Source organism: Poecile atricapillus, chromosome 4 (genome assembly GCF_030490865.1).
Source record: "Poecile atricapillus isolate bPoeAtr1 chromosome 4, bPoeAtr1.hap1, whole genome shotgun sequence".
Lineage (NCBI taxonomy): Eukaryota > Metazoa > Chordata > Aves > Passeriformes > Paridae > Poecile > Poecile atricapillus.
In genome coordinates this window covers 75,766,621-75,792,057 of record NC_081252.1, presented here as the reverse complement: position 1 = coordinate 75,792,057, position 25,437 = coordinate 75,766,621, and the positions used below count along the sequence as shown (strand labels likewise).

Sequence of the window (25,437 nt, the reverse complement as noted above, 5' to 3'; positions counted from 1 at the left end):
ATCTGCGGTGGATCCGAGCAGGGCTGGATGTTCCGTGTGTGTCCCGGATTTCTGGGCAGCCCCGCGGTTCCTGCTGCTGTTTCTCAGTCTCTGCTCTCTCCTTTTCCCTCCCCTCTGTGCTGAGAGTTTGGGGTTCCCCCTCCCCTCTGTGCTGAGAGTTTGGGGTTCCCCATCCCCTCTGTGCTGAGAGTTTGGGGTTCCCCATCCCCTCTGTGCTGAGAGTTTGGGGTTCCCCCTCCCCGCAGTTTTTGGGCTGTGCAGAAGCGCTCACAGCAGCCCCTGGTGTTGGTGTTGAACCTCCACGTTCCAAGGGAATTGTTTTGGGGACCCAAAGCTCCTCAGGGAGGGAGGGGATGAGGAGGAGAATTGGGGAAATGTTCTGGAGTTGCCCATCTGGGATTTGTGTCCGTGTTGAGTGAGTGAATCTCCCTGTTCAGTGATTTATTTGGGATCCCTGGGCAGGAGCATCCTGAGCTCTGTTCCTCTCTGCTGAGCCCTGCACACCCCAGAGGTTTTCTGGGCCAGCAGCAGCAGCTTCCCCTTGTTCTGTTTGAAGAATTTCCCGTGGTTTCTCTTTGTGCCACTTTGTTTTTCCACAAGCCTGAGCAGGGTTCTGCCCTCGCTCTCAGCCCACAGCTGCCTTTCTGCTTCTCAAGAACTTCACCCCATGATTTCTTTTCCCCTTGCCTGGTCCTCCTGGCCACGCCTGGGCCAGAAGAACCACTCAAGGTTTATCCTCAAACTGGAACAAACCCAAAGGGATGTGGATTCTCCGCTGGGACGTGGACTCAGCCTTGTCTGGGAAGGAACCGCCGTGTTTGGGGTTAAAAACCTGGAAAAACATCCCCAGGTGGGAGAAGCGTCAGGGTTTTCTGGAGTTGTTGGTTTCCCTGTTCTTCACGTCCGCAGGAAATGGGTTCTGTGTGTCTCATGTTTTAAGAGTTGCGACTAATGTTTATAAAGAGCTTGTTATTTACGTTTTAAGCACTTTAAAAAAAAAAATAAAAGTTGTTCAAGCTGTTCCTAGACACTTCTGATTCATTGACAACAGCGTCTGTGCTGACGGCGCCTGGACACCGAGTGACATTTCTGTTCATTTGAGGAGGAGGAGGAGGAGGAGGAGGAGGAGGAGGAGGAGGAGGAGGAGGAGGAGGAGGACGGTGTCCATCTCCTCCAGCAGCTTTTCCACCTGCCTGACAGTTCCTGAGGGCTGAGCAGTGGGAATGCTGCAGGAACCTCGAGTTCCTCCCCAAATGCTGCTCCTGGCTCAGCTTTGGGGTTCAGGATTCTTTGGGGTTCAGGATTCTTTGGGGTTCAGGATTCTTTGGGGTTCCTTGTCTGGGGTCGTGCCCTGAGCTGGGGCTGGGCTGGGCCAGGCTGGGTTTTGGGTTTTGGGTTTTGGGGTTTTTTTCCCTCCTGGAAAGGAAAAACTCCAGGGCAGGGCTGGAGTGCCCCATCCCTGAGGGATTTCAAGCCAAGGTGGCACTTGGGGACATGGGGACACGACAGTGGTGGCAGGGTTGGGCTGGGTGGGACCAGAGGGGTTTTACAGCCAAAATAATTCCAGAGAGGGGAGGGGAAAGGAAAGGAAAGGAAAGGAAAGGAAAGGAAAGGAAAGGAAAGGAAAGGAAAGGAAAGGAAAGGAAAGGAAAGGAAAGGAAAGGAAAGGAAAGGAAAGGAAAGGAAAGGAAAGGAAAGGAAAGGAAAGGAAAGGAAAGGAAAGGAAAGGAAAGGAAAGGAAAGGAAAGGAAAGGAAAGGAAAGGAAAGGAAAGGAAAGGAAAGGAAAGGAAAAAGGGATTTGTCTGGTTTTTTGCTGCTCCCACAGAGGAGTTCCCTTCCCTCTGATCCCGGATATTTCTCTCCCTCTTTGGGCTCTCGTTCACCCCTCGGGCTCGGAGGGAAATCTCTGGGTGCTGCCACCCCGGGAAAGGGGAAACATCCCAGGGAGGGCAGCCCAGAGCGGCTGGGATAGGCACTGGGAGAACTGGGGAGAACTGGGAGCACTGGGGAACACTGGGAGCACTGGAGCAGCCACTGGGAGAACTGGGGAGAACTGGGAGCACTGGGAGAGCTGGGGCAGCCACTGGGAGCACTGGGACAGCCACTGGGAGAACTGGGGAGAGCTGGGGCAGCCACTGGGAGAACTGGGGAGCACTGGGGAGAACTGGGGAGAACTGGGAGCACTGGGGCAGCCACTGGGAGCACTGGGGAGAACTGGGGCAGCCCCTGGGGAGAACTGGGAGCACTGGGGCAGCCACTGGGAGCACTGGGGCAGGCACTGGGAGCACTGGGGAGCACTGGGAGGGAGCACTGGGGAGAACTGGGACAGCCACTGGGGAGAACTGGGAGCACAGGGGCAGCCACTGGGAGCACTGGGGAGCACTGGGAGCACTGGGGAGCACTGGGGCAGCCACTGGGAGCACTGGGGCAGCCACTGGGAGAACTGGGGAGAGCTGGGGCAGCCACTGGGAGAACTGGGGAGCATTGGGAGCACTGGGGCAGCCACTGGGAGCACTGGGAGCACTGGGAGCACTGGGGAGCACTGGGAGCACTGGGGAGAACTGGGACAGGCACTGGGAGCACTGGGCTCTGGAATTTGGGAAAAGAGCAGATTTTCACTCCCCTCCTCAGCTGGGCAGGGACAGAAAATACAAAATACAACAAAAACCTCATTTGGGATAAGGGCAGGGAGAGATCAGGAACCAGTGACTGCCACGGGCAAAAGGGATTGAGGAAATCTCTTGAATTTATTACCAAAAATTGCTTTATTACCAATAAATCACTTTAATTTATTATCAAAAATCACTTTAATTTATTACCAATAAATCACTTTAATTTATTACCAATAAATCACTTTATTACCAAAAATCACTTGAATTTATTACCAAAAATCACTTTAATTTATTACAAATAAATCAGTTTAATTTATTGCCATAAATCACTTTATTACCAATAAATCACTTTAATTTATTACCAAAACTCACTTTAATTTATTATCAAAAATCACTTTATTACCAATAAATCACTTGAATTTATTACCAAAAATCACTTTATTACAAATAAATCACATTATTACCAAAAATCACTTTAATTTATTACCAAAAATCACTTTAATTTATTACCAAAAAATCTCTTTAATTTATTATCAATAAATCACTTTAATTTATTACCAATAAATCACTTTTATTTATTACCAAAAATCACTTTATTACCAAAAATCTCACTTTAATTTATTATCAAAAATCAGTTTAATTTATTACCAAAAATCACTTTGATTTCTGAAATCAAAAACCTCCTTCTGGGGTGTTTATGGGGTCACAGCTCATTCTGGGGTGTTTATGGGGTCCCAGCTCCTTCTGGGGTGTTTATGGGGTCCCAGCTCATGCTGGGGTGCTCTATGGGGTCCCAGCTCCTTCTGGGGTGTTTATGGGGTCCCAGTTCCTGCAGGGGTGTTCTGTAGGGTCCCAGCTCATTCTGGGGTGTTCTGTGGGGTCCCAGTTCATTCTGGGCTGTTTATGGGGTCACAGCTCCTGCACAGGGATGTTTATGGGGTCCCAGCTCATTCTGGGGTGTTCTATGGGGTCCCAGCTCATTCTGGGGTGTTCATGGGGTCACAGCTCATTCTGGGGTGTTCTGTGGGGTCCCAGCTCATTCTGGGGTGTTTATGGGGTCCCAGCTCATTCTGGGGTGCTCTATGGGGTCACAGCTCATTCTGGGGTGTTTATGGGGTCCCAGCTCCTGCAGGGGTGTTCTATGGGGTCACAGCTCATTCTGGGCTGTTTATGGGGTCCCACCCTCCAGGATCTCCTCCCTGGAGCCCCCCCCGGAGCCCCCCCACCCAAACCCCTCTTTCTGATCAGCTCACACCATGGCTGGGGGGTTTTTTTTCCCCTCTAAAGAAAAGAAAATTGGAAAAAAGCCCCATTTTTGAGCGGGGAAGCAGCTCCCCCTCCTCTCCCAAAGCAGGGAAACACAAGTTGTCAGTCGGGATGGATCTGGTGGGATTGATATCAGCCAAAGAATTGATATTCTTTCTGGGATTTAACCAAAAAAGTGATAGTCTTATGTCACTCCAAATGTGGTTGGAGATAAACAGATTTTCCCCCTCTGTTGTTATCAAACATTTCGTGTGTCAGCACCGGGGGCTGCAGCAGCTCCTGGCTCGGGCTGTGGGATGGGGGGACCCTGGGACAGGGATTTGGGGCAGAATCTTCATCCTCATCCTCATCCAGGGCAGAATCTTCATCCTCATCCTCATCCTCACCCAGGGCAGAATCCTCATCCTCATCCTCTTCCTCATCCTCATCCTCATCTTCATCCTCATCCTCATCCTCATCCTCATCCTCATCCTCATCCTCATCCTCATCCTCATCCTCTTCCTCATCCTCATCCTCATCCCCCAGGGCAGAATCTTCATCCTCATCCCCACCCAGGGCAGAATCTTCATCCCCCTCATCCTCACCCAGGGCAGAATCCTCATCCTCATCCTCATCCTCATCCTCATCCTCATCCTCATCCTCATCCTCATCCTCATCCCCACCCAGGACAGATCCCTCATCCCCCTCATCCCCACCCAGGGCAGAATCCTCATCCTCATCCTCATCTTCATCACCCAGGGCAGATCCTGGAGCCTTTGGGGAGGGGGGAGAGGCCCCCCAGAGCTCCTGGCAGCGCTGCCTTTGGCTTTAGGGTTTTGTTTTTGTTTCCCCTCTGTGGGGATGAGAGAACGGCTCTGGGGATGGGGATTGAGTTTTGGATTTAGGGTTTTCTTTATGCTTTCCCTTCCTGGGTATGGGGTGAGGATTGAGCTTTGAATTTAGGGTTTTGCTTCCCTTCTGTGGGGAGAACGGCTCTGGGTATGGGATAGGGATTGAGTTTTGGATTTAGGGTTTTCTTTTTCCTGTGTGGGGAGGAGAGAACAGCCCTGGTTACGGGGATTGAGCTTTGGGTTTAGGGTTTTATTTTTGTTTTCTGTTCCCGGCTCTGGCTGTTGGGTGGGGATTGAGCTTTGGGTTTAGGGTTTTATTTTTGTTTTCCCTTCCCGGCTCTGGCTGTGGGGTGGGGATTGAGCTCCAGGGCTGTCCCTGGGGCTGGGGGCTCGGGACCCCCGGGGATGGCAGGAGCAGGATCCGCTCCACATCCACCGGCAATTCCAGCAGCGCAGCGCAGGGGAGCTGCTGCTGGCTTTTAGCAACATCTCCGAGGAAAAGCAAACAGAAATGATAAAATTCCATCTCCCCGCTCTTTCCTATTCCGCTTTTCACCCTTCAGGCACGGCCAGAGCCCCTTTTCCATCCCAGCAGGAGCTGCAGGAGAGCTGGGATTCACTGGGGTCGGTGCTGGATGATCCCAAAATCAGAAACTGCTTCAGTGGTGGGAAGAGAAGAGGACACGATGGGCTCTGGAGCCACGGGGCAGAGCAGCAGCATTGCCCCAGCAAAATGGGACATTCACACCTTCCCCCGGGGAGAAACAATCAGGGATTGGAGTTTTTAGGTGTATTTTTAAATTCCTTTAAATGGGAATCCTGCTCCCGAGCTGCATTGGGGTTTTTCAGGTGTATTTTTAATTCCTTTAGATGGGAATCCTGCTCCTGAGCTGCGTTGGGGTTTTTCAGGTGTATTTTTTAATTCCTTTAGATGGGAATCCTGCTCCTGAGCTGCGTTGGGGTTTTTCAGGTGTATTTTTAATTCCTTTAGATGGAAATTCTGCTCCTGAGCTGCTGTCACCCGCTGCCTTTGCTTCTCCTCCCCGCTCCTCTCCCTCTGTTTGCTGTCCCTCTGCTCTTCCCCGGAGAATTGATCCTAATCCTCCAAACAATTTCGCCGGCATTTGAAGGTCCGGACTCTCTTATCCCACTAATCTGGGGGAGAGAATTCCGAGGATGGCTCCGTGTGCCCCGCGGAGCCCCAGCCCCGCACGACCTTGGCTTTATCTCCACAAATCCTTCTCGCTGCCAGCTCCAGGATTTGTGATCCAAAGGTCACTGCTGACCGTGGGGCTCCCACCGCAGCAGGAATCTGCAATTCCACAAGGAAACACAGCCATGCACTCGGTGAATTTTGGAATTGGGAAAGAACTCCGAGCTCAGCCAGCCCAGCCATCCCCAGCCCTGCCAGGGCCAGCGCTGCCCCTGTCCCCAAGGGCCACATCCAGGGGCTTTGGAACCCTCCAGGGATGGGAATTCCCAACCTCCCTGGGCACTTCCAGATTCCTTTCCATGTAGGAATATTCCCAATATCCACCCTGAGCTGCCCTGAGGCCGTTCCCTCTCCTCCTGTCCCTGTTCCCTGGAGCAGATCCCAAATCCCCCCCGGCTGTCCCCTCCTGCCAGGGACTTGTGCAGAGCCAGAAATTCCCCCTGAGCCTCCTTTGCTCCAGCCTGAGCCCCTTCCCAGCTCCCTCAGGAATTCTCCAGCCCCTTCCCAGCTCCCTCAGGAATTCTCCAGCCCCTTCCCAGCTCCCTCAGGAATTCTCCAGCCCCTTCCCAGCTCCCTCAGCAATTCTCCAGCCCCTTCCCAGCTCCCTCAGGAATTCTCCAGCCCCTTCCCAGCTCCCTCAGCAATTCTCCAGCCCCTTCCCTGGCCACGCTCCAGCCCTTCCATGTCCTCCTTATCACAGATGTCGTCGGGATGAAATTCAAAAATATCCGGGGTAGTTTTTCAGAGGTTTTTGGGCTTTCACCTTTCTGTGCTTTATTATTTGCTCAGTCTATTACACGATTAAGGCCAAGCTCTTCTTTCCGTGTCCCGTTCATCGGAACCTCTCCCTTCTCTCTGGACTGTCCCCATTCCCCGCTGGCTCCCGCGGGTCCCCCGGCCGTGGCGGGACTACATTTCCCATGGTGCCCCGCGGGCAGCGCGTTCCCCATTGGCTGGCGGAGCGGGCTGGCCCCGCCCCGGCAGTGGCGGGAGGACTCCATGTCCCGGCGTGCCCCGCGGCAGCTGCGGTTGGCCGCAGCCAATCAGCGCGGGGCCGGCCGGGGGGCGGGGCCTGGCGGCGGGGGAGGCTGTTTAAAGTGGCGCTTGCGGGATGGCGGAGCCGGCGGACTATCCCCCGTTCCAGCTGGGGAAGCCCCGCTTCGAGCAGGTACGGCGGGCGGCGGGAGGCGGCGGGGGGGACACCGGGAGGGGCGGCGGGAGCCGTCCCCGCCTCGCGCGCGGCATCGCCCCCCCACCCCGGGAACGGAGCCCCCCGCTCCCCGCTCCGCTTCGCCCCGCCCCTCTCTCAGCGCCGCGCGCCGATTGGCCCGCAGCTCCCGCGCCATTGGCCGGCCGAGCTGTCAGTCAGAGCCACCGCCCCCTGGCCGCGGCGGGTCCCGCGGTGCCGGCGGGTCCCCCTGTGGCGCGGGGCGCAGCGCGGCGGGCGCGGGGCCCGGGGGTGGCGGGTTCGAGCCCCGCGGGAGCACCCAGGGCAGCGGGGACGGGCAGGGGGGTCCCGGTGTGGCATGGCGGGGGCTCGTCCTTCACCCGAGGGGCCGGGGAGAGGGCCAAGGTGGCTGCGAGGGGAAGGGCAGCTCTGGGATGGAGTGGCGGTGCTCCAGGTGGGCGCTCTGCCAGGCTGGCAGTGTCCGGCTTTGGTGGCCATGGATGGAGCGCTGGCTGTGAGCAGCCAGGACGATGCACAGGCCAGCAGATTGTGACAGAGGACAAGAGCTGTGTCCTCCACAGCTCACCCGGGGACGGGGAGGGTCACACACCTGGCCCCAGGTGAGCAGGGCAGGTGCTGGGCTCAGAACCCAGCGTGGATGAGCAGACACCACTTGTTGTGCTTGTGGAACCATTTGGGCTGAGATATGGAGGCTCCTAAACCCCCTTCAGTCCCTCCTGAGCAGGACAGGATTCCCTGGAAGAACTCCCTGGAGGAGCTGCTCCTCACCTTGGGCGTGGGAGTGTGTCCTGACATTGGGACAATCCCCAGGGAGACCATTCCCACTCCCCACGGCCATCCAGAACCCCCATTTATCCCCATCTGAGTCTATCCCCACGCTTGGCTTGGCCCAGGCAGCCTTTGGGATGAGCTGTGCCTTTCCCAGAGGAGCCATTCCATGGAGGATCTCCTTCCTCTTCCCACACGGGAACGGGAAGGGCTTTGGGGTCCCCTCCAACCCAACCCATCGGTGCAGGAGGTCACGGGGCACGTCCTGGAGCCATGGGGAGGGGGTGACTCCACCTGGAATGCTCCAGCTGGGGAGAGAGGGAGCTTTTTAATGAGGAGGAGGAGGAGGAGGAGACGCTTCTCCCTTCTAGACACCACAGACGAGTGCAGGCACGCTTGGCAGCGCGTCAGGCACGGGATCGGCGCGTTCTGTTCATTAAGGAGCGACTGGCGCTTGTGGCAGCGCTCAGGAATCGTTCCAGGATCCGTTCCTCTGCAGGATGCGAGGGGTGCCCTGGTGCCAGGGAATGGGGATGGATTCTTTGGGAAGGCTTTGCCTCCAAGCACGGCAAATCAGCCCCTTCTCTGCTTGAGGGGATTTATCCCTCTCCTGTCAATTTTCAGGGAGCTGCGGAGGGGTTGTGGTGCTGCTGTCCCGTTGGTTTCATCCCACATTCCCTGTTTTCTCCTGCTCCCTCTGCCCAAGGGTCCACAGCCCGGTCTGGAGCGTTGTGGGGTCACAGAGGAAGGGGCTGGAACATTCCCAGGATTTATGGATCCTGTGTTGGCTCTGCTCAGCTCAGGATGCAGCAGCTCCACATTCCCGCTCCCACCATGGCCTGGGAGAGCCCAGCCCCTCCATCCCTGATTCCCCATGGATAACCCATCCCTGATTCCCATGGATAACCCAGCCCCTCCATCCCTGATTCCCATGGATAACCCAGCCCCTCCATCCCTGATTCCCATGGATAACCCAGCCCTGGTTCCCATGGATAACCCAGCTCCTCCATCCCTGATTCCCATGGATAACCCAGCCCCTCCATCCCTGGCTCAGCCTCTCCAGTTCTTTATTTCCCCCACCTTGACCTTGGTGTTTCCTTCCAAAGGTCGGTGCTGGGGAGGAGCCCCAGCACATTCCCAAGGGATCAGCAATTCCCAAGGGATCAGTGGATTCCCAAGGGATCAGCACAAGGGATCAGTGATTCCCAAGGGATCAGCACATTCCCAAGGGATCAGCACATTTCCAAGGGATCAGTGGATTCCCAAGGGATCAGCACAAGGGATCAGTGGATTCACAAGGGATCAGCAATTCCCAAGGGATCAGCACATTCCCAAGGGATCAGGGATTCCCAAATCAGCAATTCCCAAGGGATCAGCACATTCCCAAGGGATCAGCACATTCCCAAGGGATCAGCAATTCCCAAGGGATCAGCAATTCCCAAGGGATCAGCGGATTCCCAAGGGATCAGCACATTCCCAAGGGATCAGCACATTCCCAAGGGATCACATTCCCAAGGGATCAGCAATTCCCAAGGGATCAGCAATTCCCAATGGATCAGCACATTCCCAAGGGATCAGCAATTCCCAAGGGATCAGCACAAGGGATCAGCAGATTCCCAAGGGATCAGCACAAGGGACCAGCACATTCCCAAGGGATCAGGGATTCCCCAGCCTTTCCCTGCCGGGTGTTCCGGTGTTTTCCCCTCCTGCCCCGTGCAGCCTTTCCCGTTTTTCCGGTGTCTGAGCTCTCCGTTTGGGCAGGATTGGGGTGTTGGGCTGTTTGCTATTCCAGCCCTATTCCCATGGAATGCCAGCTCTCCTTTCTCCTGGGACACGGCCCTGGAGCTGGGACAGCCTCATCCCCTCGGGGAGAACAAGGACAACCTCTGTGCTGGGAACAAAACCCTGGGCCCCTGGGGATTTGGGATTCCCTGCAGAATTTGGGGCAGCAGGAGGGGCAGAGCAGCCCCTCTGGGGTTCTGGAATGTTCTTTCCCTGCTGCCTGTGCAGCTTTCCCTCCTCTCCTGTTCTGTCGAGTCACCTTTTCCCAGCTCCCTGCCGGAAAGGCTCCGGCTCCCGCTGGAAACGGGGCTATTTTTAGGTGAAGGAAGAAATGAGGACGTTGGGCTTGAGAATTTGTGATGAGGACTTAATTTTCTGACAAGTAGGGCTAATTTGCTAGAAATACTCCTTTCCCCCCCCCCTCTTCTTTATTTCCTTATTTGATTCCTTTTCCTTTGAGGATTTGCAGAGCTCTCCCTCTCCCAAAGCCTGCTGTGTGTTCCCAGGGCTCAGGAACATTTATCCTGGGAAAAATCCAGTGGCAGGGCTGGGGCTGGATGAGCTTTAAGGTCCCTTCCCACCCAAAGCATTCCAGGATTCCATGTCCAGAGAATTGCAGAGATGCAGGAGATCAGGAGCTGCTTCAGCTGCTGCTCAGGGTGAGGTTTTTGTTCCCTTTAATCCCTGGGATCAAACTCCTCTTTCCTAAAGGGATGTGGAGAAGGGACTGGGTTAAAAGGATCATGGAATCACAGCCTGGATTGGGTTGGGAAGGATCTTAAATCCCATCCAGGGCCACCCATCCATGGCAGGGACAGCTCCCAGGATCCCAGCTGGATCCAATCCCAATGTCCAGGATACTCCCAGGGATCCAGGGGCAGCCCCAGCAAATCTGGGAATTGCAGAATCCCAGGCAGGAATTCCTTGCCAAGATCCCAGCCCAATCTCCCCTTTCCCTTGGGAAGCCATTCCCTGGCTCCTGTCCCTGCAGCCCTTTCCCAAATTCCAGCTCTCCTGGAGCTCCTTTAGGGACTCTGAGGATTCCCTGGATTTTTCCCTTTTCCAGGGGAACATTCCCAGCTCTCCCAGAGCAGAGGGGCTCCCAAATCCCAGACCTTTTTTTGTTGGAAGGGACCTTAAATCCCACCAATTCCAACCCCATCCGTGGGCAGGGACACCTCCCACCATCCCAGGTGGATCCAAATCCATCCCAGCCTGGCCTTGGGCATTCCCAGGGATCCAGGGGCAGCCCCAGCAAATCTGGGAATTGCAGAATCCCAGGCAGGAATTCCTTGCCAAGATCCCAGCCCAATCTCCCCTTTCCCTTGGGAAGCCATTCCCTGGCTCCTGTCCCTGCAGCCCTTGGCCCCAGTCCCTCTCCAGCTCTCCTGGAGCCCCTGCAGGGACTCTCAGCATTCCCTGCATTTTGCCCTTCTCCAGGGGAACATTCCCAGCTCTCCCAGCCTGGCTCCAGAGCAGAGGGGCTCCAGAATCCTGGAATGTTTATTCCAGCAGCTCCAGGTTCTCCTGCTGTTGCCCTGGCTGGGTTTGAAGGGGAATTTGTTGGTTTTTGTTGGGATTTGAAGCCCAGCTCCTGCTCCAGGGGGTTCCTGTGTCCTGTCCTGGCCCTGCCTGTGCTGCTGGCTTGGAGCTGCAGGAGCTTCTCCCTTTGGAATCTCGGCTCTTGAACTTTGGAAAACCAAACTAAAGGCATCAAAGGCATTCCACAGTTCCAGCCCAGACTTGCAGTGGGCTGGACAAGGTCAGGAGTGGCACAAACCCAGTCCCAGTGGCTTCAATTGGCTCCCTTTGCTTTGCTTTTCATTTTGCTTTTAATTTTGCTTTTAATTTTTCTCTCAATTTTTCTTTTAATTTTTTAATTAAAAGCTGCAGTGAGCCTGGTTTGGAGCTCAGCCCCACCCCAAGCCTGCGTGCTTTTGGCTCTGGCTTAATTAAACCTCGTTTAAAATCAGGCTGTAATTAAAGTGGTGAAGTTGTCCACACCTCCAGCTCTTCCCAGGCCTGCCCTGAACGGGATCCTTGGAATTCTTCTGCTCCCGAAGGTGATTAACACCTCGCTAATGAGCTCTGACCTTCCCTCAGGAGCCTGGAGCCTGCCAGGAGTCATTTCCTGGGATCAGCTGGACCCAGATCCTGGATCCACAACACTCCCGAGCTGCTGTGCCCCAGGAGGGAATTAATATCCCATTAATGTGCCATTAATATGCCATTGATATCCCATTAATATCCCATTGATATCCCTTTAATATCCCATTGATATCCCATTGATATCCCATTGATATGAAATTAATATCCCGTTGATATCCCATTGAGATCATATTGAGATCCCATTAATATCCCATTAATATCTCATTAATATTCCATTAATATCCCATTGATATCCCATTGATATCCCATTAATATCCAGTTAATATCCCATTGATATCCCATTGATATCCCATTGATGTCACATCGATATCCCTTCGATATCCCATTGATATCCCATTAATATCCCATTGATATCCCAATAATATTCTATTAATATCCCATTAAGATCTCATTAATGTCCCATTGATATCCCATTGATATCCCATTAATATCCCATTAATATCCCATTGATATCCCATTGATATCCCATTAATATCCCATTGATATGAAATTAATATCCCATTGATATCCCTTTAATATCCCTTTAATATCCCATTGATATCCCATTAATATCTCATTAATATCTCATTGATATCTCATTGATATCCCATTAATATGCCATTAATATCCCATTGATATCCCCTTGATATCCCATTGATATCCCATTGACATCCCATTGATATCCCATTGAGATTGCATTGAGATCCCATTAATATCTCATTAATATTCCATTAATATCCCACTGATATCCCATTAATATCCCATTGATATCCCATTGATATCCCATTGATATCCCAATAATATCCCATTGATATGAAATTAATATCCCATTGATATCCCTTTAATATCCCTTTAATATCCCATTGATATCCCATTAATATCTCATTAATATCTCATTGATCTCATTGATATCCCATTAATATACCATTGATACCCCATTGATATCCCATTGATATCTCATTAATATGCCATTAATATCCCATTAATATCCCATTGATATCCCACTGATATCCCATTAATATCCCCTTGATATCCCCTTGATATCCCCTTGATATCCCATTGATATCCCATTAAGATCCCACTGATATCCCATTAATATCCCATTAATATCCCGTTGATATCCCTTTAATATCCCATTGATATCCCATTGATATCCCATTAATATCCCATTGATATCCCATTGATATCCCATTAATATTCCATTAATATCCCGTTGATATCCCTTTAATATCCCATTGATATCCCATTAATATCCCAATAATATCCCATTAATATCCCATTAATATTCCCAACCACTTCATCATGTTCACAGGCTGCTGAGAGCACTCCCAAAATATCCCAGATTAATCACAGGAAATTTGTGATATTCAGTTTGCTCCCAGTTTACTCCAGCAGCTGCTCCAGGAATTCAAGGGGGAAGGAGGCCAGGGATGGATTTTTGGGAGAGGAAGGTCAGACTCGTGGGAATCTGAGGAATTCCGTGCCTGGCAGGGGATGGGAGCAGGGCTGGGAGAAGGGAACCATCTCCAGCCTCGGGGAAATTCGGGTTGGGCTGGCAGGGAGGGCACTGGGCTGTTCCTCTCATCCCATTCCCATCTCCTGGGCTGGCTCATGGAATCCCAGCTTGGATTGGGATTCCTGAATCCCAGTTTGGATTGGGATTCCTGAGTCCCAGTTTGGATTGGGATTCCTGAATCCCAGCTTGGATTGGGATTCCTGAATCCCAGCTGGGATTGGGATTCCTGAATCCCAGTTTGGATTGGGATTCCTAAATCCCAGCTGGGATTGGGATTCCTAAATCCCAGCTTGGATTGAGATTCCTAAATCCCAGCTTGGATTGGGATTCCTGAATCCCAGCTTGGATTGAGATTCCTGAGTCCCAGCTTGGATTGGGATTCCTGAATCCCAGTTTGGATTGGGATTCCTAAATCCCAGCTTGGATTGGGATTCCTGAATCCCAGTTTGGATTGAGATTCCTAAATCCCAGCTTGGATTGGGATTCCTGAATCCAAGTTTGGATTGAGATTCCTAAATCCCAGCTTGGATTGGGATTCCTAAATCCCAGCTTGGATTGGGATTCCTGAATCCCAGTTTGGATTGGGATTCATAAATCCCAGTTTGGATTGGGATTCCTGAATCCCAGTTTGGATTGGGATTCCTGAATCCCAGCTTGGATTGGGATTCCTGAATCCCACCCCATCCATAGGCAGGGACGCCTCCCTCTATCCCAAACCCAGTGTCCATCCTGACCTTGGGCACTGCCAGGGATCCAGGGGCAGCCCCAGCAAATCTGGGAATTCCAACCCTTCCCAATTTCCTCCAAATTTCTGAATTATTGGGAATTGCTGGGGGCTTTTTTTGGTTTGGTTTTTTTTTTTTTTTGCCCTGTGTCTTGTATGCAGCTCTGTGAAAACCAACCTTGAACTGAAAAAATCCATTCAGCTTCCAGTCAGGAGAATAAACTGGGAACAGGAATGGCCTGGATGATGGGAAGCCAAGCGGGGAGGAAGCTTTCCACGAGATCTGAAAGGGAAAAACAGCGAGTCCCGAGTCCCGTGGCTGGAGAGCACAAAACAAAGGATGTTTGTTCAGGAGCTGGGCAGCCCTGCAGGAGGAGAGCAGGGATGGACGGCCAGGGAGCCCTCGTTGAGCCTGGCTCTGTTGAGCTGAGCTCTCGTGGTTCTGGGTTAGGCCTGGCTCTGTTGAGCTGGGCCTGGCTGTGTTGAGCTGAGCTCTCGTGGCTCTGGGTTAGGCCTGGCTCTGTTGAGCTGAGCTCTCGTGGCTCTGGGTTGAGCCTGGCTCTGTTGAGCTGATCCTGGCTCTGTTGGGCTGAGCTCTTGTGGCTCTGGGTTGAGCCTGGCTCTGTTGAGCTGAGCTCTTGTGGCTCTGTTGAGCTGAGCTCTTGTGGCTCTGGGTTGAGCTGAGCTCTTGTGGCTCTGTTGAGCTGAGCCTGGCTCTGTTGAGCTGAGCTCTCGTGGCTCTGGGTTAGTCCTGGCTCTGTTGAGCTGAGCTCTTGTGGCTCTGGGTTGAGCCTGGCTCTGTTGAGCTGATCCTGGCTCTGTTGGGCTGAGCTCTCATGGCTCTGAGTTGAGCCTGGCTCTGTTGAGCTGAGCTCTCGTGGCTCTGGGTTGAGCCTGGCTCTGTTGAGCTGGGCCTGGCTGTGTTGAGCTGAGCTCTCGTGGCTCTGAGTTGAGCCTGGCTCTGTTGAGCTGAGCTCTTGTGGCTCTGGGTTGAGCCTGGCTCTGTTGAACTGAGCTCTCGTGGCTCTGGGTTAGGTCTGGCTCTGTTGAGCTGAGCTCTCGTGGCTCTGGGTTGAGCCTGGCTCTGTTGAGCTGAGCTCTTGTGGCTCTGGGTTAGGTCTGGCTCTGTTGAGCTGAGCTCTCGTGGCTCTGGGTTGAGCCTGGCTCTGTTGAGCTGAGCCCTTGTGGCTCTGTTGAGCTGAGCTCTCGTGGCTCTGGGTTGAGCCTGGCTCTGTTGAGCTGGGCCTGGCTGTGTTGAGCTGAGCTCTTGTGGCTCTGGGTTAGGCCTGGCTCTGTTGAACTGAGCTCTCCTGGCTCTGGGTTGAGCCTGGCTCTGTTGAGCTGAACTCTCGTGGCTCTGGGTTGAGCCTGGCTCTGTTGAGCTGAGCTCTCGTGGCTCTGGGTTAGGCCTGGCTCTGTTGAGCTGAACTCCCGTGGCTCTGGGTTGAGCCTGGCTCTGTTGAGCTGGGCCTGGCTCTTTTGAGCTGAGCTCTCGTGGCTCTGGGTTAGGTCTGGCTCTGTTGAGCTGAGCCTGGCTCTGTTGAGCTGAGCTCTTGTGGCTCTGGGTTAGTCCTGGCTGTGTTGAGCTGAGCTCTCGTGGCTCTGGGTTGAGCCTGGCTCTGTTGAGCTGGGCCTGGCTGTGTTGAGCTGAGCTCTCGTGGCTCTGGGTTAGGCCTGGCTCTGTTGAGCCGGGTCTCAGAGGGCTCCAGGTGTGGTAAACGCGGCTCTGACTCACCAGAGCTCACCCAAAGCCGGTAAAGCCTGTCCAGACTCAGCTCCTGCTGCTTTTGGTGTTCTCTGAGCACAGAACGGACGAGTTCAGGCAGCAGCACCTGCAAACAAATCCCTCATCCCTTCCTGCAATTCCCAGATCCCTGAATCCCTGCAGTGCCCCAGGCCAGGCTGGACACTGGGGCTTGTGAAAAACCAGCTTCACATCATTTTTATAGAATTTAAAAGTTGAATAAAAAAAAACAATCAGGAGAAAAAAATAAAGTATCCAGATAGGGCCGGGTGTCTCTGCATTCACCTCACTGACAAAGGATTGTCCCTTAAAAACAGAACCCTGCTACAGATCCAGAAATTCTCATCCATATCCAGAAATTCTCATCTATATCCATAAATTCTCATTCATATCCAGAAATCCTCACACATATCCATAAATTCTCACACATATTCAGACATTCTTCTTAGGATCTTTGGGGTTCTTCTGTTCAGTTTTCTCTTGCCCCCTTCCCAATAGATCAATCCTCTTGGTGCCATTGAGATTTACATTCCCTGATACCAGAAATGCAATAAATTCCTCCCCCAGAGTTCTGGTCACTGCTGTCTTCATCTGGGTAAGAGAGTTTACAAAAGGAAAAAAAGTGTCTCCAGCTTTCTTTTTCAGTCTTTGGGTTATACAAACAAAAGCAGTTTTTATTTTAATACTCTGCCATAGCCTAACCTATATGTATTATACAACTATTTCTAAATTTCATCAATAACAGAAATAAAGAAAACTGTATCAATACAACAAAATTTCTCATTCTTATACACATAACATTCATTTAATATTTGCAAAAAGCCAACAATATAAAATGTATCTATAACAGGGCTGGAGCTCCTGGGACAGTGGAGCTGTCCCTGCCATGGCTGGGGTGACCCTGGATCCTCTTTAGGGTCTCTTCCATCCCAGCCATTCCCCGATTTCGGGATCTGGGCACTCTCAGCTGCCCAGCTGAGCCCCAGCTGTGTGGGAATGGGAGACTGGGATAACATCAGGACGGAGCTGAGCTGCTTAAACCTGGCCTTAAGCTGGGCCTGGCTGAGCTTGGCCTGGCAGGAGCTCAGTGCCAGCCAAAGCCTCACCCTGGGGATGGAGCTGCTGGTTCCAGATGCCATTTCTGTCCTGCCCTCGGCACTTGAGGTCCCCTTCGCCCTCCCTCGCCATTCACTCCTTGCTCAGGCGGGTGTGAAACGCTGGTGTTCCATTGAATTCCTGTTAATTAATTAATTAAATTTAATTAATGTGGCTTTTCTCAGCGTGTCACGGCCACGAGGGCAGCGGCGAAGTCAGATTTTAAATCCCCTCGTCCTGCTGTTGTTGGAGGCAGCAGCTCCAGCTGTGCAGCAGCAGTAACTCCAGCTGTGTATCAGCAGCTCCAGCTGTGCAGCAGCAGTAACTCCAGCTGTGCATCAGCAGTTCCAGCTGTGCAGCAGCAGTAACTCCAGCTGTGCATCAGCAGTTCCAGCTGTGCAGCAGCAGTAACTCCAGCTGTGTATCAGCAGTTCCAGCTGTGTATCAGCCCCTCGTGGATGAGGATCACAGCCAGGGACACCACAGAGCTCTGGAAGGGGCTGCCCTGAGCCCACTTGGCCTGAGGCTCTGGAATTCTGGATCAGGGAATCCAGCTGATGTTGGAGTGATGATGTTCATGCATCCCAAGGGCTCCCAATCCCGCAATATTTCATGGTCTGGTGCTTGGAGTTGGGATAAATTCCACTGATACTTTTATTTTCACTGTCTGAGCACTGAGTCTCCTTCCCTCTGGAGCTGCCCATCACCTTCCCCTCCTGTTTCACAGATCCCTTCTTCCAGACTTTTCCTGGTTCTGGAAGCGCTCAGGGCCAGCCTGGGCTCGTTCCTGGTGGCACTTTGGGAAAAGTCCAGGCTGGGTGTGTTTGTGTAGGGATAACTCAATGGAAAAGCTGCTGGAGAGGCTTTTCCTGGGAGCAAAAGGAGGGATCCAGGGAATCCTGGAGTGATTTGGCTTTCCTAGCCCAAATTACCAGTCAAAACCTCCTCTATGATTCATTTGCAGTTAATGCTTCATTGTGCAAAGGAAATAAACCCCGAAAGGCAATTCCTCACTGAACTTGGGTTTGCTTTTTTTGTCTCCTCTTTTCCAGACTTCATTTTACGGCAGATTCAGGCACTTCCTGGACATCATCGACCCCCGCACTCTCTTTGTGACCGAGGTAATGCTCAGCTCTGTTTTGGGAGGCTCTTACAGCTGGAGATGAGAAGCAGGCTCTGCTGGGAGCAGCAGAAGTGTCTCCACAGGGTTTGTGGCTCATGGGTGTGAAAAACCAACTTCACTCTCCTGTAAAATTTTAAAAAGGTTTAATAAGAGCAATAAGAGACATAAAATAAAGCAAAGAGTTATGGCTGGGTGCCCTGGTGTGTTGCCAGGATATCTTTGATATCTTTGATATTGACACACCTGATATCTTTGGAACATTGTTTTTATCCCCTCCTGCTGTGAGGGTTTAATGCAGATTCAAACTTTCCTAAGAAGCATTTTGCACGGTTACGCCCTGGACCCGCCTCTTCAGAGCATGGCTTTTATTTTTGCTGATCATCATTTTATTGGAATTTGATTTCCTTTCTTTGCAAGTGGTGAGTGCTGATAACAGCCTGGGTTCCATTGTCCTTCTGCTGATAACAACCTGGGTTCCATTGTCCTTCTGCTGATAACAGTCTGGGTTCCATTGTCCTGCTGCTGATAACAACCTGGGTTCCATTGTCCTTGCACTGATAACAGTCTGGGTTCCATTGTCCTTCCACTGATAACAGTCTGGGTTCCATGTTCTTCCACTGATAACAGATTGATCTCCATTGTCCTTCCACTGATAACAGCCTGGGTTCCATTGTCCTTCCACTGATAACAGCCTGGGTTCCATTGTCCTTCCACTGATAACAGCCTGGGTTCCATTGTCCTTGCACTGATAACAGCTTGATCTCCATTGTCCTTGCACTGATAACAGCTTGGGCCCCACTGTCTTTGCCCTCTGGGGTTTCTTTGCTTTGTACCACCAAATTCCTTTAAGCTTAAAACTTGTCAGCAAGAGGAAAAGTACATACACAATCAAAAAGTATTTAACATATAATATTCATCCTAATACTTGTGAAATGTCACAATAGGGTTTTATAACACAGGGGATGGATTGAGAGGCTCAAGCCTGGCTGGCACCAGTGAGCCCCAGCCCCCTGGGCCAGCTTTTGGCAAAAGTTCTGCTGGTTTTTCTCCTCAGGAGGAAAATTCCTGTGGGTTTTCATGGCCAAACCGCAGGTGAGGGGACGAGAGAGCAGCTTTGGATTCGAGGAGCGAAGGGGACGGGTTTGGTGCAGTTCTGCAGAGCTCTGCTGCGGTTTTCCCTCCTTTTGGAACAGGGTTTGGGGGTCCTGCCCTGTCTCCATCACTCTCGTGGTTGGGTTTTTTCTCCCCTTGAACTGAAGTTGATGAGAGGGAGGCAGTTTTTTCTCTCTTGGTTGTTTATTTTTATCAGCATTACATGGATACAAGGTACAAGGAGCTATGTGCACTAAGATAGAAAGGTGAAAAATGGCCAACAAAGATCTTCAAGGTCTTTTATATCTTCATTTACCCAATTAACAGATGCCAAGTAAATTATTTTCCTTAATGACCCAATGACCCAACACCTGAGTGCTGCACTGAGGCATTCTCTGTCCAATCACTGCTACCCAAAAACCTCTGGAAGAAGAAGATGAAGAAGAAAGAATGGAAAGAGACAACACCCTAAATCCTCCCTCTTGTCTCTTGTTCTCTAAACTGGTTTAAACTCCAAACTTTAACTTTTTCACCCATTGACTTAAGAAAACTCTCTAATTTACACATTTACACTGCTAGTTTTTCTATTTTACAGTTGTTTTCAGGGTGTTATATGAGATTCAGTGCTTTGTTGGATGTCAGAGCCAGGTATCAGAGATAAGGGCGCACTCTCTGTGCCTCTGACTCCAACTCTGCCCCTTTATTTCCATTTTTTGTTGTCCAGCTTTGCCTCAGCTCTTTGATTCCATCAGGTGAGGGCTGAGGGTGGTGGGAAACCCTTGGGAAGGAAAAGTTCTGCTCCTGCTCTGGAATTCAGTGGATTTTCAGTGAAGGACAGCTGCTTTTTCCTTTTTATTTTTTCCTTTTTATTTTCTATTAATTAATTAATTAATAATTTTTTTATTTTTAAATTAATTAATTATTTTTTATTTTTTATTTTTTATTTCCTTTTTATTCTTTGATTCCATCAGGTGAGGGCTGAGGATGGTGGGAAACCCTTGGGAAGGAAAAGTTCTGCTCCTGCTATGGAATTCTGTGGATTTTCAGTGAAGGACAGCTGCTTTTTCATTTTTATTTTTTCCTTTTTATTTTCTATTAATTAATTAATTAATTTTTTTAAAAAATTAATTAATTAATTAATTAATTTTTTATTTTTTATTTCCTTTTTATTCTTTGATTCCATCAGGTGAGGACTGAGGGTGGTGGGAAACCCTTGGGAAGGAAAAGTTCTGCTCCTGCTCTGTGGAATTCCTGGAATTCTGTGGATTTTCAGTGAAGGAAAGCTGCTTTTTCCTTTTTATTTTTTCCTTTTTATTTTTTGATTTCCTTTTTATTCTTTGATTCCATCAGGTGAGGGCTGAGGGTGGTGGGAAACCCTTGGGAAGGAAAAGTTCTGCTCCTGCTCTGGAATTCTGTGGATTTTCAGTGAAGGACAGCTGCTTTTTCCTTTTTATTTTAATTTTTTTTCCAAATTAAAAAAAAATAATAATTTTTATTATTAGGGAATAAAAAGAACAAATTCTGATGTTTTACCCAGTTTTATCCTGGGTCAGAATGGAGCAGTTTTGGGTTCTGGAGGGAACCTCAACAAGTCAGGGAGGTTTGGTGTCCATCTCTGGGGCTGGGAAAGGACAGGGCTGAACTTTGGGGTCTTCAGGAATGGCTTGGGGGCTTTCCAGGGAGGGCAGTGCCCTTTGTCATCTCCTCTGGGAGCGTGAATTCCGTGGCAGGGATGTCTCAGGCCACCTGCAGCATCTCTGCAATAAAAAAGAATAAAATAATCCCCTGGGCCGCTTCTTGGGGCACAAAATCTGCTTTTTGCTCGCTCTGCTCTGTGTTTTTACATTGGCTGGGCCGTGCAGACGGGGAACTCGGAGTTTTTTTGCTTTCCCTCGATGGCTGAGGGGGCAAATGGGAGCTGAGGAAGGGTTTGCTGAGCCCCAGGGGTGTGCAGGGAGCTGACAGATGGCTGCATCTCCCAGCCCCAGGGCTCCCAGGAACAAACAAATCCCTGCTTGGCTTGGAGGAGCTCGTTGGCAAACGGGAAAAAAAGAGTAGATGAATGAGTGTCTAATGGGAATGGAGGTTAATCCCGTGGAAAACGCAGGGAAATGTGGTGATATTTCATTTTCTCCATGGTTTTTTGGATGGCTGTTTGCTCCATCACCGCAGCCTGCTGGTGTTGTGAGGAGGGATGAGGGATCTCTCCGAGTGGGGAGCTGAGAGGATGATCAGTCACGGTGACACTCATCCTTTAGGTGTTTATTTTCCAATAAAACAGATTCCTGACACCATCAGAAACAGATTCCTGACACCATCAGGAACTTCCTCGTGTTTCAGAGGTTCTGGAGGAGGGAACCCTCGTGGGGTGGCCCCGGGTTCTGCCCTAGCTGTGCTCTGATGTCCTGCCATCTCCTGGGGCCTCAGGAACCTCGGGGCTGCTCCTTCACCTCATTCCTGGCAATGAAATCATTTCTTGGCAGCTGCAAATCCTCCAGCAAAATTGGGAAATTGGCATTGCAGGGTCACCAGTCCCGGCCCCGAGATGTCCCCGGGGTCAGGGCCTGGCATGGGGACGTGTCAGGCTAAAATGATTGGAATCATAGTTTTAATTGCTCTCTAATTAAGGTCTGTGGGGGCCAGCAGGTGTTTTGATAAGGTGATTTTGATAACTCATCTCACCTGGACTCGCTGTTAGCACCCAGCTGTTCCTGGAGGAAGAGCTGGCAATGGCTGCAGGTGGAAGCAGAAGTCAGGAGAGCTGCGAGGGGCTGCCTGCTCTCTGTGCCTCGTCTCATTGTTCAGAGCCTGGCTCTGCAGAGCATCTTGCATTCCCATATTTGGGTTTAAAATGGAAGCAGGATTAGATGTATGTTATTTATACGAACGATACCTTCTTACTCAGCAGATTGACTGTCTGTGTTTATTCAGTGTCACATCTGCTGGCTCCACTCGAACAAAAAGTTTCTGGCTCCTGTTGTCTGTCACTGTGGATCCAATACAATGGGGCCAGCTGGAGTCAAGTCTGCCGTGTGTGTCATCCCTGGAGCAGGGACACGGAGAGCGGGCTGGGCTGTGCCTGCAGCCAGGGCACAGCTGGATCTCCACGGCCACAGCTGGATCTCCACGGCCACAGCTGGATCTCCACGGCCACGGGGAGCCGGAGCTGCTGCTGCTGGCCACGGACCCTGGGCTGGGACACGCCCTGCAGGTCCTGGATGGGCTGGGAGACATCCCCCAGGTCCTGGCTGGGCTGGGACACGTCCTCCAGGTCCTGGATGGGCTGGGCTGGGCTGGGACACATCTCCTGGGTCCTGGCTGAGCTGGGACACGTTCCTCCAGGTCCTGGCTGGGCTGGGACACGTTCCTCCAGGTCCTGGCTGGGCCGGGAGACGTCCCCCAGGTCCTGGCTGGGCTGGGCTGGGCTGGGACACATCCTCTGGGTCCTGGCTGGGCAGGGACATCTCTTCCAGGTCCTGGATGTCTGGGACATGTTCCCCAGGTCCTGGCTGGGTTGGGACACCTCCCCCAGGTCCTGTCTGGGCTGGGAGACATCCCCCAGGTCCTGGCTGGGCTGGGACATGTCCCTTGGGTCCTGGTTGGGCTGGGAGATGTCCCCCAGGTCCTGGCTGGGCTGGGACATGTCCCTTGGGTCCTGGTTGGGCTGGGAGACATCCCCCAGGTCCTGGCTGGGTTTGGACATGTTCCCTAGGTCCTGGCTGGGCTGGGACACGTCCCCCAGGTCCTGGCTGGGCTGGGACACATCCTCCAGGTCCTGGCTGGGCTGGAGGTGGAACCCCTGGAGCTCGGGGCACTGAGATCATCCCCAGGGTGCCAGGCTGAGCCCGGAGGCTCAGCAGGATGTGGATCCCCTCCGGAGCCCCCGTGGGGACTCTGTGGCAGGAATGTGCCGTGCCCCTGGCACAGGGACCCCCCTGGCTCTGAGTGTCACACTCGGGGCTCTGCAGGCTGCTCCCAGCCATGAGCAGCCACCGTGGGATCCGAGAGGAGACGAGGCACAGATCAGCCAGGAGGAGCAGCCCTGGAGCCGGGGGGGATGAGGTGGGAACCCAGGGGAGAGCTCAGGGCTGCAGGTGGCCCTGGGCTTGGAGCGGTGGCCATGAGCCACCAGTGATCTCTGCTGGGGCTCTTCTTTCTGCTCCTCAGCTCCAGCCTGGAGCAAAGGAGGCTCAGGGGGAATTTCTGGCTCTGCACAAGTCCCTGGCAGGAGGGGACAGCCGGGGGGGATTTGGGATCTGCTCCAGGGAACAGGGACAGGAGGAGAGGGAACGGCCTCAGGGGAGCTCAGGGTGGATATTGGGAATATTCCTACATGGAAAGGAATCTGGAAGTGCCCAGGGAGGTTGGGAATGCCTGTTCCTGGAGGATTCCAAAGCCCCTGGATGTGGCATTCGGGGATGGAGCAGCGCTGGCCCTGGCAGGGCTGGGGATGGCTGGGAAGCTCTCAGAGGGCTTTTCCAAGCGGAGCAGTTCTGGGATTGTGTGGCTGTGTCTCCCTGCCTGGGGCTGGGCTGGCTGCAGCAGCTGCTGGGGTTTGTTCCAGCTCTCCCTCTCCAGAAGGTCCCTGCAGGAGCTGTCCCGGCCCCCGGTGACCCCAGCCTGGGGCTGGAGCACAGGATCCAAACCAGAGATCCCATGGGTGGAGGCTCATCCCAGCTGTGCCTGATGGCACATCCAGAGCCCATCCCTGCCCATCCCTGTCCATCCCTGTCCATCCCTGTCCATCCCTGTCCATCCCTGTCCATCCCTGTCCATCTCTGTCCATCCCTGTCCATCCCTGTCCATTCCCAGCCCATTCCCTGCCCATCCCTGTCCCATCCCTGCCCATCCCTGCCCATCCCTGTCCATCCCTATCCATCTCTGTCCATCCCTGTCCATCTCTGTCCATCCCAGCCCATCCCTGTCCATCCCAGCCCATTCCCATTCCATCCCAGCCCATTCCAGCCCATCCCAGCCCATCCCTGTCCATCCAGAGCTCATCCCAGCCCATTCCCAGCCCATCCCTGTCCATCCCAGCCCATTCCCTGTCCATCCCTGTCCATCCCAGCCCATCCCTGTCCATCCCAGTCCCTCCCTGCCCATCCCAGCCCATCCAGAGCCCATCCCAGCCCATCCCTGCCCATCCAGAGCCCATTCCCCTCCCATCCCTGTCCATCCCTGTCCATCCCTGTCCATCCCAGCCCATCCAGAGCCCATCCCAGCCCATTCCCATTCCATCCCAGCCCATCCCAGCCCATTCCCGAGCGCTCGCAGGGCTCCCAGGCTGGAGCTGGGTGGGTGCTGGCAGGGCTGAGCTCTGTGAGAACATCCCTCTGCAGATGGTCTGTCTGGCACCCTATTGTGAGAGCTGAGACCCCAGCAGCCACCGCTAGAAGTGCTCGAGGTTTTTTCCGAGGCTGTGGAAGGAATCAGGCGCTCCGGGGAAGGAAACGTGGTTGTGGGGTTGTTTTTTTTTTTTTATTTAATCAGGGATGCTGTAAAAACTCGAGTGACACTTCATCCCACAGACAGCAGCAGAGAAACCAAGCAACAATAAATATTGAAACAGTAGCACAACCTTGCAGACAGACCTCGTTTTTGCTGTTAAAAAGGAGCTGAAGTGTAATCTTAGACATTAGCAGCTATCGAGCGGAGCTGCAGCGTGAGGGGAGCTGCCTGGCATTTGGAGCTGCTACATGTGCTCAACTTTCTCCTGCTTTTTTCAGAGGTTCTGGGTAAAAGAAAAAACGTGCTTGGCTTTTCCAGAAGGAATAGGAGGCTTTTCCCTGGATTTGGAGGCTGGAATATTTGCTGGACCTGAGCAGCTCAGAGCTGTGTGTGAGGATGTGCTGAGCTCACTTTTATTCGATTTTTGTGGCTCTCCTTTGTCCCCCCCCGGTGCTGCTGAGGAGCTCCTTCCTCATCCAAAGCTCCCCCTGTCCCCTCTGAGCCGAGAGGGACAATTTGTGGCTTTAAAAGCGAGCCTGAGGGGTTTTTTTTGTGTGTTTGCTGTTTGCTCCCATTCCAAACGAGATGGGATCCGGCCAGGGTTGTTATAGAAACTCCCAAGATTTCCTCAAGAGAAAGGGGAAAAAATAGCAGCGGGCCCCATTCATGCCTCGCTGCTGCTCTCCATTCAGAGCTGCTGGCTGGGGAGAGCGCTGGAAGGACGGGAATTCAGGGAATACAGGGGTTTCAGGGAATTCAGGGAATTCAGGGGTTTCAGGGAATTCAGGGAATACAGGGGTTTCAGGGAATTCAGGGATTTCAGGGAATTCAGGGAATACAGGGGTTTCAGGGAATTCAGGGGTTTCAGGGAATTCAGGGAATTCAG

General features: G+C 52.3%; 1 protein-coding gene across 1 annotated transcript in view; it reads left to right on the top strand.

Moving 5' to 3' along the window:
- Window positions 1-6,921: 6,921 nt before the first annotated feature.
- The window catches only part of SFXN5 (sideroflexin 5), a 115,152-nt gene continuing 96,636 nt past the window's right edge, over window positions 6,922-25,437 (top strand). The window contains 3 exon segments of the mRNA XM_058837780.1: window positions 6,922-7,025; window positions 7,027-7,090; window positions 17,941-18,009. Coding sequence (XP_058693763.1) covers window positions 6,922-7,025; window positions 7,027-7,090; window positions 17,941-18,009 — 237 coding nt within the window.